This window comes from Buceros rhinoceros, unplaced genomic scaffold (genome assembly GCF_000710305.1).
Source record: "Buceros rhinoceros silvestris isolate BGI_N320 unplaced genomic scaffold, ASM71030v1 scaffold6777, whole genome shotgun sequence".
In the NCBI taxonomy this organism is placed as follows: domain Eukaryota; kingdom Metazoa; phylum Chordata; class Aves; order Bucerotiformes; family Bucerotidae; genus Buceros; species Buceros rhinoceros.
The window spans coordinates 5,150-20,849 of record NW_010421472.1 but is presented as its reverse complement, the minus strand read 5'-3'; the positions used below and the strand labels follow the sequence as shown (position 1 = coordinate 20,849).

The 15,700-nt window shown below is 38.6% G+C and overlaps 1 protein-coding gene across 1 annotated transcript in view; it reads left to right on the top strand.

The window, feature by feature from the left end:
* The window catches only part of LOC104496538 (rho guanine nucleotide exchange factor 7), a gene marked incomplete at its 5' end in the record, with an annotated part of 27,679 nt that extends 18,229 nt beyond the window's left edge, over positions 1-9,450 (top strand). Inside the window, 3 exons of the mRNA XM_010139670.1 lie at positions 5,106-5,205; positions 5,835-5,889; positions 8,547-9,450. Of these exons, the coding sequence (XP_010137972.1) occupies positions 5,106-5,205; positions 5,835-5,889; positions 8,547-8,669 (278 nt within the window). The remainder of the gene's footprint in view (positions 1-5,105; positions 5,206-5,834; positions 5,890-8,546) is intronic.
* Positions 9,451-15,700: the final 6,250 nt, after the last annotated feature.

Genomic DNA, 15,700 nt, shown 5'->3' with positions numbered 1-15,700 from the left:
TTTTTCAGTATAAGTTAAAAAAAAAAAAAACAGCCAAGCAACTCTATGACAAAATCTTTTTTTATTACTCCCAGGAATTTGCAAACAATGGTCTGTTAAGCCAAACTTAAGTTTGGCTTGATGTTTGGTTTCAGATTTGTCATCATCTGTACGAAGATATTTGACTTCAGCAAATTTGTAGCATGAAGGATTGATTTGGTTTTGGTTTTTTTAATGCTTTAATCTCAAGGCAGACAGAGCCTGGGAGCACCATTTTTAGGCTGCTTCATATTAGGACTTTATCAAAGATTCACTGAGAAAGAAAGGTTAATTTGCCACTTTAACATCTTTAATGCAATGAAACACTGAATGTTTTAAATTACAAGTAATTCCAATTTTTTGTCTAACATTTTCTTTTCCGGGAAATTTGCATATCTGCACATATCGGTGGCTTGATGGTAGATCTAAACAGTTGTGTACGCACATTTGTTTATCAGTGGCAAGTCAGACTTCTATCTTTTCAAGCTCAAGCAAATAATTTTGAAGAGCTTCTTAGAGACTAGTAAAGTTGGTGAAACACAGAATTGTGTATTTACAAGTACTGTTTCTAATTTTTTGCCTTTATTGTGCTTTGTTCCCCTTCTTTCCTCTCCAAATAACAATAGAAGTATGAAGAAGTGAGGAAAACAGGAATACTGTGCTGCTGAATCATTGCTGATGGCCTCAGATTGTGCCATGCATTTCTTAAAATTAACCGCCATCACCACACATCTAACTTCCTTAGCTTAAATTAGGACCCACATGGTTGTTGAAAGAAGGCAGACTCTTTGTACAGAGAATATCACCCTGAAAGTACCTGGATTAAGCCTTCTCCTCCGGTCAGCTGGAGGAAGGAACCCCATTCTTGATATACTGGGAAGACCTGGCTTTTTACTGAGGTCCTAAGGTTAGCTATTTTAAGCAGGTGATGCGTGTACTTGCCTCCATTTTACTGTTGGTTTAAATGGCTCCTGGACTGACAGGGCCTTTGAACATAGACTAAAGTGAAAAGGTATCTGAATTTCATCCCCTTGTCTTCGTTCGATCTGTGCAAAACTTCTAGACTCTTCACATGTCTCTGATTTGGAACAAAGTACCAGACTGATGACCAGAACAGCTCCTTTGGAAGCCTGGCTTCTGTCAGGAGCCAGCATGGTACTATATCAGCTGTGTTCTAAGATGTCAGTGCTCTCTTTGGAGAAGGGTGAATAAAAGGTTTGCAGTTATGTTTACAAACAGACATCACTGAGAACCTCTGTGGCAGTCTGCACTCTGTTTTCTTCCTATTTTGCCGTTAAGACCTTCCACGGCTAGGAGCAATGTTCTACCAGTTCCAGACAGGTATAAAGTGAACTTTTGTCACAAAGTCTTTTCAGTGACATAAATATCCAAAGATGTTTCAGCTGTCCTTTTTTCCAGAAGTGCTCAGATCTGTTTAGTGGCTTGGCTGATCAATTAGACTGGAAAGGGGCACTGAAAACTAAAAGCAGAGGGCTGTTACCCACAGGCCTGTTCTTCAGTCTCAGGTCTTCCAACACATTACCAGTAGTGGTTTGAATGCCAGGTGGACTGTGTTGTTATTTGCTTTACTGTGGAGGCTGAATTTGCTATACCTATAATTTAGGATATGGTATTGGGGAAAAGTATTGTAGTTCTTTATTCTTCACTCTAGGGCTGGGAGATACTAATATTGAATTTTTTAAAATTATTTTCTTGATGGAATTTAATTGATGGAAACTTAATTGAATCTTAATTACAGCGGTCAGGTGTCTTGCCTCAACTATGCAACAGACTTCTAAATATTTGGGTCATTCTTCCAAGACTCTGGATTTGGGAGTTCCCCATTGAAAAGTTGTTGCAACTTATTCAGCATTACCATTTGTTTGCTAATCTTGAAATAATTGCCTGGGTTTGCCAAACATCCCTTCTTTTCCCATCTACCTTGCTTCCCCCAATACCCCCCAAAAAGGAAAAGAAAACAAAACGAAACCATGTTCTATAAAGCTTGCGGGGGAGGGTGTGTGAAAATTTTTTAAATTTTATTTTTTAAACCAGTATACATTTGGTTGTCTTGCCTCAATGTGATCGAGGGTCATAGTTCTTGGAGATCGACTTAAACATTGTCTTTTGGCCTGTTTGACTTGGAATGGGACTGAGTAGTCTCTTGTAATAAAATTCAGCGTGAAACTTGGGACACTTAGGATTGAAGAATAGCAGACACAGCAAACTGAAGTAACTTTTGATTCTTCTGCCCTGCTTCTTGAAAATGTGAAATACGTCTCAGAGGTGCTTAGGATTATCTAAGTTGCAGGAACCTCCTAGACTGTGCTTCTAGTACAACTCAGTGTGAAATACCCACTATGCTGTAACACAACCCTCCCTTCATGTCCTAAAGCTGTAGCTTGTAAACTTTTCTGGAGAGAAATGGTGACATAACCTGGTGCAATTTAGGGAATATTGCTGAGTGCCGGTAATGACTCTGCTTGAAGTTCCTTCTAATTGTATAATTGCCAGAAAATGCATAAAAAAAGGGCAACTTCTGGCATTAATGGTGCAGAAAAGCAGGAAGCAGGGCAGTGAAGTAGGATTGTTCTGCCTTTAGACCTTGACACATGAAGCATGATGTTAGTGTGCACGTAGTCATTTGATGACAGGGTCCTTTGTTGCAGGATAGATGTGCTTTGTGTTCGTACCTTTGATACTTAGGAAGAGCTTGTGGGGTTTAGGGAAAAAAAATCCATTAAAAAACCAAACAAAAAACCTTACCAAAAGAAAACCAGGATAAAGGGGAAGGTGTGAGGGGTTTTGCACATATGCACAAAAATCCAAGGAGCCTTAAGGGTTCTGAGATACTCATTAAAAAGTTGTGTGACCCATGGTATTGGAGCAATGAAGGCGAGGGTGAAACTTGTGATGACCTGAGTTCCATGGTAGTTAATATTTTGTGGCATAGGAAGGTCAGTGTTCACAGCAACAGTTCTGCATCATGTTAAGTGTGTACTTCGTGGTCTCCTTGTGTGTGTGATGTTGGTAAATGTTCTGTTTTTAATGAAACCACATTCTGTGTCTCAGTAGAATTAAATGTTTGCTGTGCTATGCTGAACATACATCAGGATATGCTGGTGTGGACATCTGTTTTACGTGCATGTGTGTATATAACTGTACAGCTGCGACATTTTTTTAAAAGCTGTCTAGTCCATGCTGTTTCTGCTTTGCAAGGACCCATGTTACTCTGACCAGGCAAAGACAATTAGATGCAGCTGATCTATACAGAGATAAATGTAATACGCTGCTCCATTTGGTTGAAAGGAGTCATGGGTGAGAAATGCAAGGCAGTTCTCTCCCTTTGGTCAGCATCTCCCTCAGTATGTGCTGGGCTGGGGAGCCCCATGTTGGTACAGAGATCCAAAATGTAGTGATCTGCTAGTAGCTGCTGCCAACTAATTTCTGGGCTAATAAAGCAGAGCAGTAACCAATTAACTGAAATAAACATAAGACAACTTCTTACAATTAGGGATTGACAGCGCAAACAGTGAAATGTCCTTGAGCTCCATACAGAGTTTGGATGTGCTTGTTTTACAGGTTGTTCCCTCCCTGGAAAAGAAATGAGAGTGGAAGGTTATTAACCCTTAAAAATGTCTTCACTCTGTAAGGTGAAGAACTTAGAGCTTTCAAGGACAAGATTTTGTTCTCAAATCTGCAGTTACCTTTATTCCATAGAATTTTGACCATCATGTACTGATATGTTAGATCTTTACTGTCAGCTTAAGGAAACTTTTTCCTCGTTAAAGGACATTTGTCATTGTTTGCTAAAATAATTTAAATAGCTTAAAAGGTACTGTTAAACCATGGTCCCTACAAGCTCATTTTTCAGAACTCCAGACTACAGCTGCTAGGGAGCTTAATATTTTTTTGTGATCTTGATTTCATTCATTTTTCGTGTGTGTTTAGACATAAAAGGATTGTTAACACAAAGCAGCTGTTCAGCAAGAGCTAACTAATTTCTCTTGACAGGCATGCACCCTGTAGTATGTAGTTACCAGTTCAAATGTTACTAGACTTAAGACATTCCTGGTTAATAAAAATTCATTACAATGAACTGGTAGGCAAGTGTACCTTGTTTATTAAAACTGATATTTTGGTTAAAATGTGCAAGAACTTTAATGCCATTTTCTGCTGTACTGGAATTTTGAACAAATGCTTAAACAGCAATATATTTACAGACCTTCTTTATAAAAAATGCTTGTAATTTGTTGCACCCTAATTAAATAACATTTCTAGAATACGTACTTTATGTATGTAGGAATGGATGCACATCTCTGAGCTGCATATTTTTCTATTCAGAGCTACATTTTTAGAATCTCTGTGCGTTATCTTGATGTTACAATGGTAATGATTGTGAAAAACATTTGGAATATTTTGAGGTTTTATTGTCAAACCATTAAGTGCATTTAAAAACATTTATTAAAAACAAAGTATGTATTTAAGTTGGTAGGAGTTTAGGACTGAAAGTCTATCTGTAAGTGTATGTATATCTGTGCACACGCACAACTGTGTTTATAGTGTTTCAGGAGAAAGGAGTTTTAACTTTTTTTCTTTCTATTGCTGTATCTCTCGATACCACTATTCTGCTCCTTACTCATGGAACAATTGGTTTAGAGTAGAATTATTTCTTGGATTTTTATTGGTGTGAGATCAGAATCTGTCCTTGAGGCTTAAATTGCTGTTATGTAAAAACACATATCTCATTCCAAGTCATCTATGGTGAATTTGTATAGTAAAATCAGTAATTTGTATAGTAAAAACTGATAGTTGAACAGTGCACTGTTTGAACTGTGAGCATCCCCATTTGATGACACGAGTTATGTCAGCAGCAGGATAGGAATATCAGACAATTTTTGTTGTTGTAAGGCTGTGGTTTCACATGTAAAAAAATGTGTCAGTAACTTGTGTGTGTGGAGGGAATTGGGAAATGGAAAGTGATATATCTTAGTTGTGCAGGTGTCTATTGCAATGAATGAAATAGTCTTTAAAATGCTCCAGCAATATTTGTGAGTTGCTTATTTTGTAATTTATTTTTACAACAGGTTCCCGTAAAGAATCGGCTCCTCAAGTACTGCTTCCAGAAGAAGAAAAAATTATTGTAGAAGAAACTAAAAGTAATGGTCAGACTGTTATAGAAGAGAAGTAAGAGAACATTTAATGAATGATGGATTAAACCAGTAAACTTTGCACTCCTCCTCCTCCCGTCTTCCATTATAGCAGTGTGTGTGTGTGGTATATTTGTAGTAGGGAACAGAGCTGTTGGGAGTATGCTGCCAGTCCTTTAAGTGCAGTTGGTCGTCTTTTAAATGCTTGTAGTCTGGTTTCTGTGTATAACCTATGCAACTTACTCCTTCGGTGCCAAGAAGCGCTATGTTCACTTGTAAATTATTTTCCCACGTGCTGTAGGATTTCGGTATTAAATTGGTGTCATCTTTCTAGTTAATGTGTGGCGTGATTCTATTTTTTTGTAAGGTGTCTGTTGGAAATGAAATACAGTTCTGTTACAGAAAGCTGTAATGTTGAAACTAGTATAGGTCTGTATGTGTTTGAGAGGTGTGTCCTGTTGCAGAAGCTGGTAACAGCTCCTTGCCTTAACTAAATATGTCAGGGTAAAGAGACAATGTTTTTAACACAAGTTTGAAATTAGCTGTTAGCTTTGGGGGCTTTTGTGGGTTTTTTAAAATGCATTTCACTTAACAGTTTTGACTAAGAATAGATTTAGACATGTATTTCTGGTAACTGTTGTAACAGATCTTCTTTTCTCATTTTAGAAGCCTTGTTGACACGGTATATGCATTAAAGGATGAAGTACAGGAGTTAAGACAGGTTGGTAACTTGCTGCATTTATAGCAACATGGAGAGTGGAAAGATCAAAGGCTTATTACAAAAATAAATTCAGTTTGTAAGTTGATTGGCAGGAATGAATTTGAATTTTGACCTAGATTCACTTTTAAAACACACCAATTTGACAAAAAACCCTACCACCTTGCTTGTGGTTGTCATCAGTCTTTTGAGATCACCAGCCTTTGAGAACAGCATTAAGTATCCTCTCTCGGAGGTGACTTACTGAGCTACGCTGCATTTATTTTTGGATGTTACGACTTGTGACATGTTGGAAGTATTACTCAAATTCAGTTCTCCTGTATCACCAGCAAAATAAGTTTATAGAGACTGTGAAACAGTATTTGCTGTAGAGTGTATCATTTGAGAAGTATAAATGTCTGGTGCTATTTAGCATTTATTAATGGTCTTTCAGTAACCTGAGCAGCCCTTACGAATCAGTTCTTAAAACCTCTCCTTTCCAGAGACAAGAGTCCCTTTCAGTGTGAGGGCTTCAGGTTAGCTTAGGGTGCTGCTTTTGTCACAAGGGGGAATTGTATAAGACCTCACCTGCATTGCTGTTAGGGAAGTGGCAGCAGATGTTTTAAGCTAGTTTGAAGCATCCAAAATGAGGCGATTAAAAATACCTTTTTCTTGTGAGGATACAGCCTCTTTAAACTGTGCTAATGCTGCTGCATGTAGTCATTGCTTAAAGTGTAGGCAAAAAAGCATCGGCTTACCCTCACTCTCCAGTGTGTGAATTTGCTAACTGACTCAGGAAGTTGGATAAAATCTCCTGTGTTAATGTGAAATGGATTTGTATTCAGTTTACTTCAAGTTTTGGGCTATAAACATGAATCTGAACCCTTTGCCTGTCTGCAGGTGTGTCCAGTATTTCTATGGGTATTGTGTACGTTCCTTGGAATAGGACAGTTGATGTCTTAAATTCTGCTGTTTCCAACGTACAAAGCATGTGTATCCCACATTTGATGCAAGTTTGAGTCACATTAAAAATACCATTCATGTAATACAAACACCACTAATAACTCACTAGTATTACTATTTTATATAGGTATATATACAATTCCTAAATTATAATTTAATAGATCATACAGTTTGGTAAAGCAAAAAAATCAATCTAATCCAGAATAACTTTGTGAATAAATTGTTGCTGTTTATATTCCTGTGGTTTGGCGGCTTTTGTACAAAGGATAAATGTGCTGCCTCGCTGAGGCCCCACAGATCTCTGTGTAACCCTAACCAAAAAGTCACCTTCTCCTGAACTTCAGGCAACAGCTCTTTCCTGGTGCCTTTCCAAATAGATGGTCTCTTCAGAATTTCACTTTTTCCAAAGCCAAGATATATTAAAGCCTGAGTTCATTTTCTTGTCTATCAGGAATCTCAGCTTAGAAGCATTCATTGGTCTGCTGCTTTGATGTTGCCAACTGGAGAAGTGGTGTAGACAGTCTCTGATCTGGGAAGGTCCCAAGTGACCAAGGGCTTTATGGATGAAGGTTCTCTGGAAGTACATAGTGCACTGATAGGTGTAGATGCCAGAATGCCTGTTGGTAAGAGTTCCCACGTGAAGTGGGAACCCTACTGTAGCAGCTTCCATAGGTTATTCATAGCTGTTGCTCTACAGGTACTATGTGTGAATAGTATGGTCCTGAACTGGTAGTAAGTAAATAGATAAAGAAATTAAGTCTGTGCCTACAAGAAAAGAATGAAATCTCTGAGTTTCTCAACAGACTTGAGGAGGGAATGGAGTTAATGAGACAGCAGCTGTTGATCCCACCCTGTTTCTAGAAATATCTATAAATGACAGCTGATGGAGTCCAGCGGGACCTCTGGATTGCAGACCTGTATTTGTTAAACACCCGTAGACTTGTCTTGGGGCCATAATATAATGTCATATTATCTTCTGGTTGCTTTCCTGCTGTTGCTAGCATCACCTTGGCCTGAACAGGATTGAACAATGTAAGCATTACTGTGGTTTGGTCAGTGACATCCTTACAGTCCTGTTGTTCATGGTAATTCAATATTATCTGATGGCGCTAAGTGTTAAGAACTGCCTCACTAGTTCATATATACATGCAGAGTGGTGGTCCTTGAAATCAGACTCCTCTTAGACTGCTGGTAGCCTTCTGTCTAGTGAAAAATATAGTGACAGAACACTTTCCAGAGAACGTAATGGTTTTCAGTATACTCCTTTCAACTATTTACTTTTCTAAAGAAGCAAGTTAATTTGCATTAAATTTTAAGAAGCTTTTCTGAGAATGTGAAACTAGACAGAATATTTATTCTACTTAATTCTCCATTTCCCATCTCCATTGACAAGTATACTCTATTCTTCATTGATCAGATTTGAGCAGAAGAATTCAAGTTTATTGACCGTCTGTCACTAGCACTTACATTATAAAGGACACCCAAGTATAAATAGGAAGTAGCTCAGTTTCCATTTGGTGGGTTTTGTTGCATTGTGTGAAGCAACTGATGAGTAACCTGTGAAATTTTAATAGAAGGCTTTGCTTTTGAACAGCTGATTAGCAGTCTTACTGAGAAGAGCCTTCTGAATTTGTAATTGACAATGTATGTGTGGTCAGAAAAGATGTGTTTACAAAAAACTCCAAATCAAACAAGTAATTTCTGTCTCTATTAAACAGGATAACAAGAAGATGAAGAAATCATTAGAAGAAGAACAAAGAGCTCGCAAGGACTTGGAGAAGCTTGTTAGAAAAGTTCTAAAAAACATGAATGATCCATCTTGGGATGAAACCAACTTATAACTAATTTTTTTTTCTTTTTTCCTTTCTATTGAAAGACCAGTTGTAAAACTGAGCTGAGAAGCCTTCTGACATTAGTCAGTGTTGCATCAAGAGCACTACAAAACAGGATTTAACTGGATTTAGTGATTTCTTGCTCTGAACATATAGAAACAGTCAAGCCATTTACTGAAGCAGTCTGTACACTAAGTGGACCGTGGATCCTGAACTCTACTAAACTTAATTTGTTTGCATCTAAATTACCTCATTTTACAGGAAGTGCAGCACCTGACTAAAAGTCCATGTTTTTCAGTGGCTTTTTAATTAAATATATATTTTTCTTGTAAATATCTGTAATTTTGAATGCATATGTGATTGATGTATCAGGGCTGATATGTTGTTTTTTCTCTTGTTATTAGAATGGTCACAAGAGTTAGAAATGACAGCAGTACTGTCTTACCTAAGAAAGATCAGAGGTCTTGGTGGATAATTATGGATTTGTTCCAAATTACCCACTCATCACACATGCAAATTTAAAAAAACCGTTTTTCCTATTGACCACTGTATTTAAAACCTTCACCGTTATTTATGTCTGTGCATACATTTTTAAACCGTTTACAATTCTTTAAGAACAGTATTAATAGAGACAGTTGTTTATTGACAGTAGAAACAATTTTTACAGAACTAATGCCCATGATTTACGTTCACGTACACTTGTTTGGCAGACTAATCTGTTGTGCTTTGGCCACCAAAAGACTGATGTACTTGCCTGCTTTTTATGACTGTGACTTTTAGGTGTTTATTTACTGCATTTTCTATCGTTGTGCTTAAACATACAGCTGGCTGATAATTTAATAGATCATACAGTTTGGTAAAGTGAAAAAAATCAATCTAATCCAGAATTTTGTGAATAAATTGTTGCTATTTATATTTTATGGTCACAACAATTAAATTTTAGCTAACCATTGTGCATAAGGCACATGGGCTAGGCCAAACTTCATTCAGAGCTTTGTTTTTATACCACTATGTAAGACTCTCTCTTTGGAATTCCCAGACTGGGGAAGCAGTCATTCCTTTCCCACCCTGTTTCCTCAGCATAATGCTGGTTTCTGTCCTGCTAGTGTTTAAATGGAAACAAATCTGGAAATAAGATTTTTTTACTTGTACTGTAATTCATAATTTGCACTGCTGACAGATTTGAAAATACAGAAATGAGCATTTATTCCCTAGTCTGATAGGTGCAATTACAGCAATCTTTTCTTGTATTTAAAATAGGAGATGCTACATCACTGCAAATGGTGAACCTGAGTTGGAGCACTTAAAATATCAATCCCATTTCATTGATTTCAGCAGACTGTGGATTAAACTCCAGGTGGTGCAATTTTCTGAGGGGTGACAGTCAGAAGTGCAGGTATAGCACAGACCCAAGTCGCACTTTTGGTCATCCTGATTTTCTCGTGTCCTTTAACTCCTGTTAAATTTAATGCTCAGACTTGAGCAAATGTTTGTATGTACTTTAATGAGTTGGAGCAAGGATGATTAGGGTGGTAAGAATTGTCATGCACGTTTTGGATCTAATAAAATACCTGTTTTTAAAGCTATTAATTTTTCTCAGCCAAGAACAGCTTTTCTATTTAGGAAAGAATGTCAGTGATTCCATACTTGAGAAACAATTCTGTGGAAATGGATACTTGAGAATCTAAATAGACAGTTAGTTGTCTGATTTAAGAAGCTGGATATATTTGTAGATACTTTACTTCGTGTTCCTACAATTTAAAAATACCTTCTTTAATGCTAAAGGAGGAGTCTGGATAAGAAAACTAAAACTGTCTACGATATCAGAGTTACATATATTCACAGAACTTTAAATTTATGGTAATTCTTAATACCCAAATCTTTTCCTGTTGTTTGCACTTGCACAAAAATGTGAACTGACACTTATATTCATATTAGAAAATGCTCTTGCTAAAAGCTTAAGTGATACTAAACTGCAAATTCGTAGCATCTTGGCTAAATTCAGATTTGGGAATGCTGATACAATTAGAATTTTGCTAACTTCTCTGACATTCAGGCTGGTTTTGGAGTGAATTTTAATTTTCAATTGAGCATATGTGAAAGGACATTCCAGAGGAATAAGTATAAAAGGAAAACATTAATCTTAGCGGTATTTAGCAAACTTTATCTCAGGAACAGCTTCCATCAGAACAATTTGTTTTACTTCATATGTAAAGAGTGGTGTTGCTTTGTAAATTTGCTGACTCTTAGTACCTGTGATTATTTTCAATTCTGACAGTACCCCTATACTGACATCTAACAAACATGCCTTAAACACTGAGATTAAGCAGTTGTTAAATGTGACCAGGATTTAGGGACTGATTTCTGGATTGGGATGACTAATTTTAAAAAAAAAAAAAGAAAAAAGAAAAAAAAGTTAAAAACCCCACCTGGTGTTGTAGGTAGCTTTTGTCTCTAGTGCAGAGTGATCTCCAGGCTGTTGGAAACCAAGGAGTATCTGAATTTTTTTTCTTGGACAATTTGTTATACTGTATATAGATTGTAAATTTCACCATGGACCTTCTGAATTGTTGGAAACTTTATATAAGCATGGATACATGGGGCACTGTTTATTTAACCTATTAAGGGGTTATTTCTTTGCTCTCATCATTTAGGGATGAGGAGATGAAGCCATTTCTTATCCTGTAGATGTGAAGCACTTTCAGTTCTGAACTGTCCAAAATGTAGCATAATATTTCTCTGTACTTACTGATGTATGCGTGTTTGTCTTACCATGTCGTGACATCTTAAAGACTGAACAACTGACCACCTTTGTATAAACCTTCTTAATGCCAATCATTTAGGGAATTTAGAGTGTCTGTTTACAGTATCTGTGGAGAACTCAAGTTTTAGTTTAGACGTCACAATAATATCCTGGTATCGACTACTAAAGTGTTTATGCTACATCATTGTAATTAAACCATGATTTTTCCCCCCACCTTATGAAGTGTTACATTGCATCTAATATGTGGGCTATGAGATTAAGGAGGAAAATTGCTTTAATTTTTTTGCCTTTTGTATAAAAACCTCTGCTATTTAATAGTTGATATACTCTCTTGAAAGGGCTTTTCCATATTCTTTTATAATAGCAAATTGGTACCTGGGAAACAAAACAAAGCAAGGGCTGTCTAGAGGGGTGAGAAGGAGGGTCTTAACTGTCTTGCACTGAGGAATTTTCTCTTTCTTTGGCAACCTGACCTGCTGGGGTAATACTAGAGATGGAGGAGATCAAAGAGAGAAGATAACGAAAGGGAAGAAAGCAAGAAACACTAGAAAATCAAATCACTGGACAAGTAAAGTAAAATACTTGTCTACGTGCGTGATTTGTCTGAATAGACATGAAATTTGTGAGAAGTATTTGTTTTGTGGTTGGCTGAACATTATTTGGTTGGTGCTACTCAAAACAGGGAGGTGGGATGATTTTTTCGTGGTAGGAACATTATCAGTATTGCTTTATGCCAGACGATGAGATGAGTAAAGGAGAGAGTAGGGAGTCAGTTGTTTGAAAAGATGGTTTCAGTGTTTGCACAAGGCAGTTGAAGGAGTTAATAACTGAGCTTAGATATAATGAAATAATACATCTATTCCAGCTTAGTTTAGCAAGTCAGTATACTTAAAAAGAGCAGAGGATTTTAAGTGTTACATTCTGTATCTTTTGTCAGAAAAAATATTTTCCAACTTTTCTCTTGGTTCATCACTGTAAAGACACGTATTTCCCACAGCTGAAATAGTCATTTACTTGTCACCTTAAGTGTTTTGAGGATTTTCTTTTTTGTTGTTGTTTCCATTGTGGTGGGTTGACTGTGCCTGGCTGCCAGAACCCAACTGGCTGCCAGACTCCCACCCAGGTGCTGTCTTGCGCCTCTTCTTCGGTAGGAGTTGGGGGAGGGAGTAAGATGGAAAAACTTGTGGATTGAGGTAAAAGACACTCATTTCTAAATTAGTAAAATTCCTAAAAAATAGATTTGGAAGGTAAGGAACAAAGAGAAAAACTAACTTACCTTTCCACTACCCCACTCCTTTGCAGGCTGAGCTTCACTCCTTCATTCCTATCTTCCCCTCTCCCCCCACCAAGCAGCACAGGGACATGGGGAATGGGGTTGCAGTTTGTTTGTTATAGTTCCCCTTTCCTGCTTCTTCTCCTTTTTCCTGCTCCAGTGTGGGTCCTCTCCATGGCCTGTTGTCCTTCAAGGATGAACTTCCTCTGATGTGTGTTCTCCTTGGGCTACAGTTCCAAACAGGAGCCTGCCCTAGTGTGGGCTCTCTGGCTGTAGCTTCTTTCAAGGCACCTACTCCAGTGTGGGGGCCTCCAGAGGTTGAAGTGTGGATATATGCTCTGGCATGGACCTGCGTGGGCTGCAGGGCAGCCTGCTGCAGCATCTGGAGCACCTTGTTCCTCCTCTGACCTGGGTCTTCACAGAGCTTTTTCTCATGCTTTTTCCTCACTGCTGCGCTCTTAAATACACTTTCCTCGAGGCACCACCATTTTGGCTAAGGGGCTGAGCTGTGTCTTGAGCTGCTGCTGTTCACATCCTGGAGGAGCTGTTGTGCACCTAGTAGACTCAGAAATTTGGGTGCAGAACCTGCTGTCACCCTCTTGCAGTTGACACCTTTGCTTACTATGATAGGGCAAGAGATGGGGAAGAAAGGACCAACAAGTGTTGATGATGGGAGTGAGACCCAAAATAGTTGGGGTGAGGGTGGGTGAAGTGTGTGTCCCATAGTGCTGATGCTGAAAGGTCCCAGAAATGCACTTTGGAGAAATACTGAAATGAAATTTGAGGTGAATTTGCTCTGCAAGGTATGATTCATAATCTGGAAAAGGGGGAATGTAGGCTTGCCTTATTTTGCCTTGTATGTTCTGCACTTGAGCTTCCTCTTTAATTTATGTGAATCAAATGTAATCTTGGAAGAGGAGCTGAGCCTGAATTTGGAACTAAATTAACCTCCTGAGTTTTTCATTAACTTGAGTGGCTGCCCTCAAGCCACTGTTCAGGCCTGAATCTAATTCTTGTGGTGGTAGATGGAAGTGAAAGCTGCAGCTTAGGAAGTTACTGTGAACAGTTGGAACTGTGTCACTGTTGACATAGCGCAGATCCAAAATTTTCTCAGATGCTCTTATTAGTTCTCGGACATTCTTGCTGATTTCATTTGCTTCCTTTGTTGAACATGCACGGGGTCTTCGTTATGCGTGACGGAGCTTACTTCTGTGCTTTTACCCCCAGAACAGTCTTGAGCAGGCCATGAGCCTGTCCTGTCCCTCATTTGTCTGTCTGTGCTATGGACACCTACAGGTCTATCTGCTGCTTTTCAATTAACAGTGATAATAAGCCTGGCTTTATACCTACCACTACGCACCCGTCCCAGGAATGTGGCGTGCCATATGTAACACCCAGGATATTATAGAATATATCAAGTTGGAAAGGACCCTCACAGGACTTCTTTAAACCACATGACCAAGTGTCATTCAGATGCTCCTTGAATGCTGTGACAGTGGCTTCCCTCAGGAGCCTATTCCAGTGACCAGCCACCTTCTTGGTGAAGAAACTTTTCCTAATGTCCAATATGATGCTTTAAGTAGGGCTGGTTACATTTCCCAAACTTTTTTTTTTTCCTTAGCCAGTGTGTATCACTCAGGTTTTGTTAAACATCTCTTGTGGAAGCCTGTGGAAGCTCAGTAGACAGCTGAAGGATACAGAGTGTTTTTATAGTATTTTTCCAGCAGGGGACTGTGTTAGCCACTGCTTTGTCAGAAACTACTCGTGTGTCCTGGTTTGAGCCCTCGACCCTTAACATCGTGGTTTCTCTGAATTTGTTAATATTTGTACTCTTGTATACTTTTATAACTGATGAGAGTTAGCTTTTTGTGTATTTTGGAGCTGCTCTTCAAGCTCCAGAAAACAGTCTATTAACCTTTTGTTCTGTAGAACAAAACTAGGCAGTCACAGCCAGCATTTGAGCCAGCCACGTGTACAGAATTTTTATGGGGTTTTAACCACTTCCCATGACTTAGCCATAGCATCTGCATGTTTAGCTTCACAGGGGCTCTTCCAGCACAGTTCAAAGTGGAGGTAACACAGGATCGGGTTTTTATTCTGAGGCGAAACTAAGCAAGGAATTTGGCTGTGATCACTAGCTTGTTTAATCTCAGGCCTTGCTCTAAGGCAGACAGAATTTTAGAGGATCTGGGACATCCACTGCTTCAGGACTGGTCTTACCAGTTCCCCCAAGAAGTCTTCATTCTGGGATTGGGTTGAGAAAACACTGGGATGGTGCAGTGCATGCTCCATCCACTGCACACTCTCATTGCTATCTACTATACGAAGTGAGGTTTCTGCTGGGAATTTAAAATACAAGACTGTTTCACCTGTGCTGGGAAGGGGAGAGAGCAATGCACCACTTCCCTGGTGGCAGAGAAGTAATATGGTGACTTCCTTGTACTTGAAGTTAATAATTTGAAAAACAAGGTTCAGGAAAGTGATCCTGCCCTGCCACCAGATCTTCAGAAGGATTTTTGCCTCAGTATTCAGACATGGTTCCATATATCTGCTGGCTGTCTCACTGACCATCTTTATTTTGCTGTCATTGTGAAATAAAAAAATGATGTCCTCTAGGCTTTTCAGAACACCAAGATGCTTCAAAGTTTTGAACAGAGAGAGGCAGCCTAAGATGCTTTCTCATTCTTTGTCTTAGATTTCTGTCAAAGGGTCTTTATTTTCTCTGCAGAGTCACACTATGGTCCTTTTGTATCCTTTAGGTTAAATAGGAAATAAATTGCTGATGCATAGACCTCACCAAGACAACTCCAGGTTTAGTATCTGAAAAACTTTCCCTCTTTGCAATCAGTTGTCATTTGTGACAGTGCAGTTAGGACACCATAGAATCATTTAGGTTAGGAAGGACCCTTAAGATCACTGAAACCAGCTGTAAACCTAATACTGCCAAGTCCAGATTAAGATTTTCTTATGAAGAATGTCCAACCTTCCTGGACTCTCGTGCTC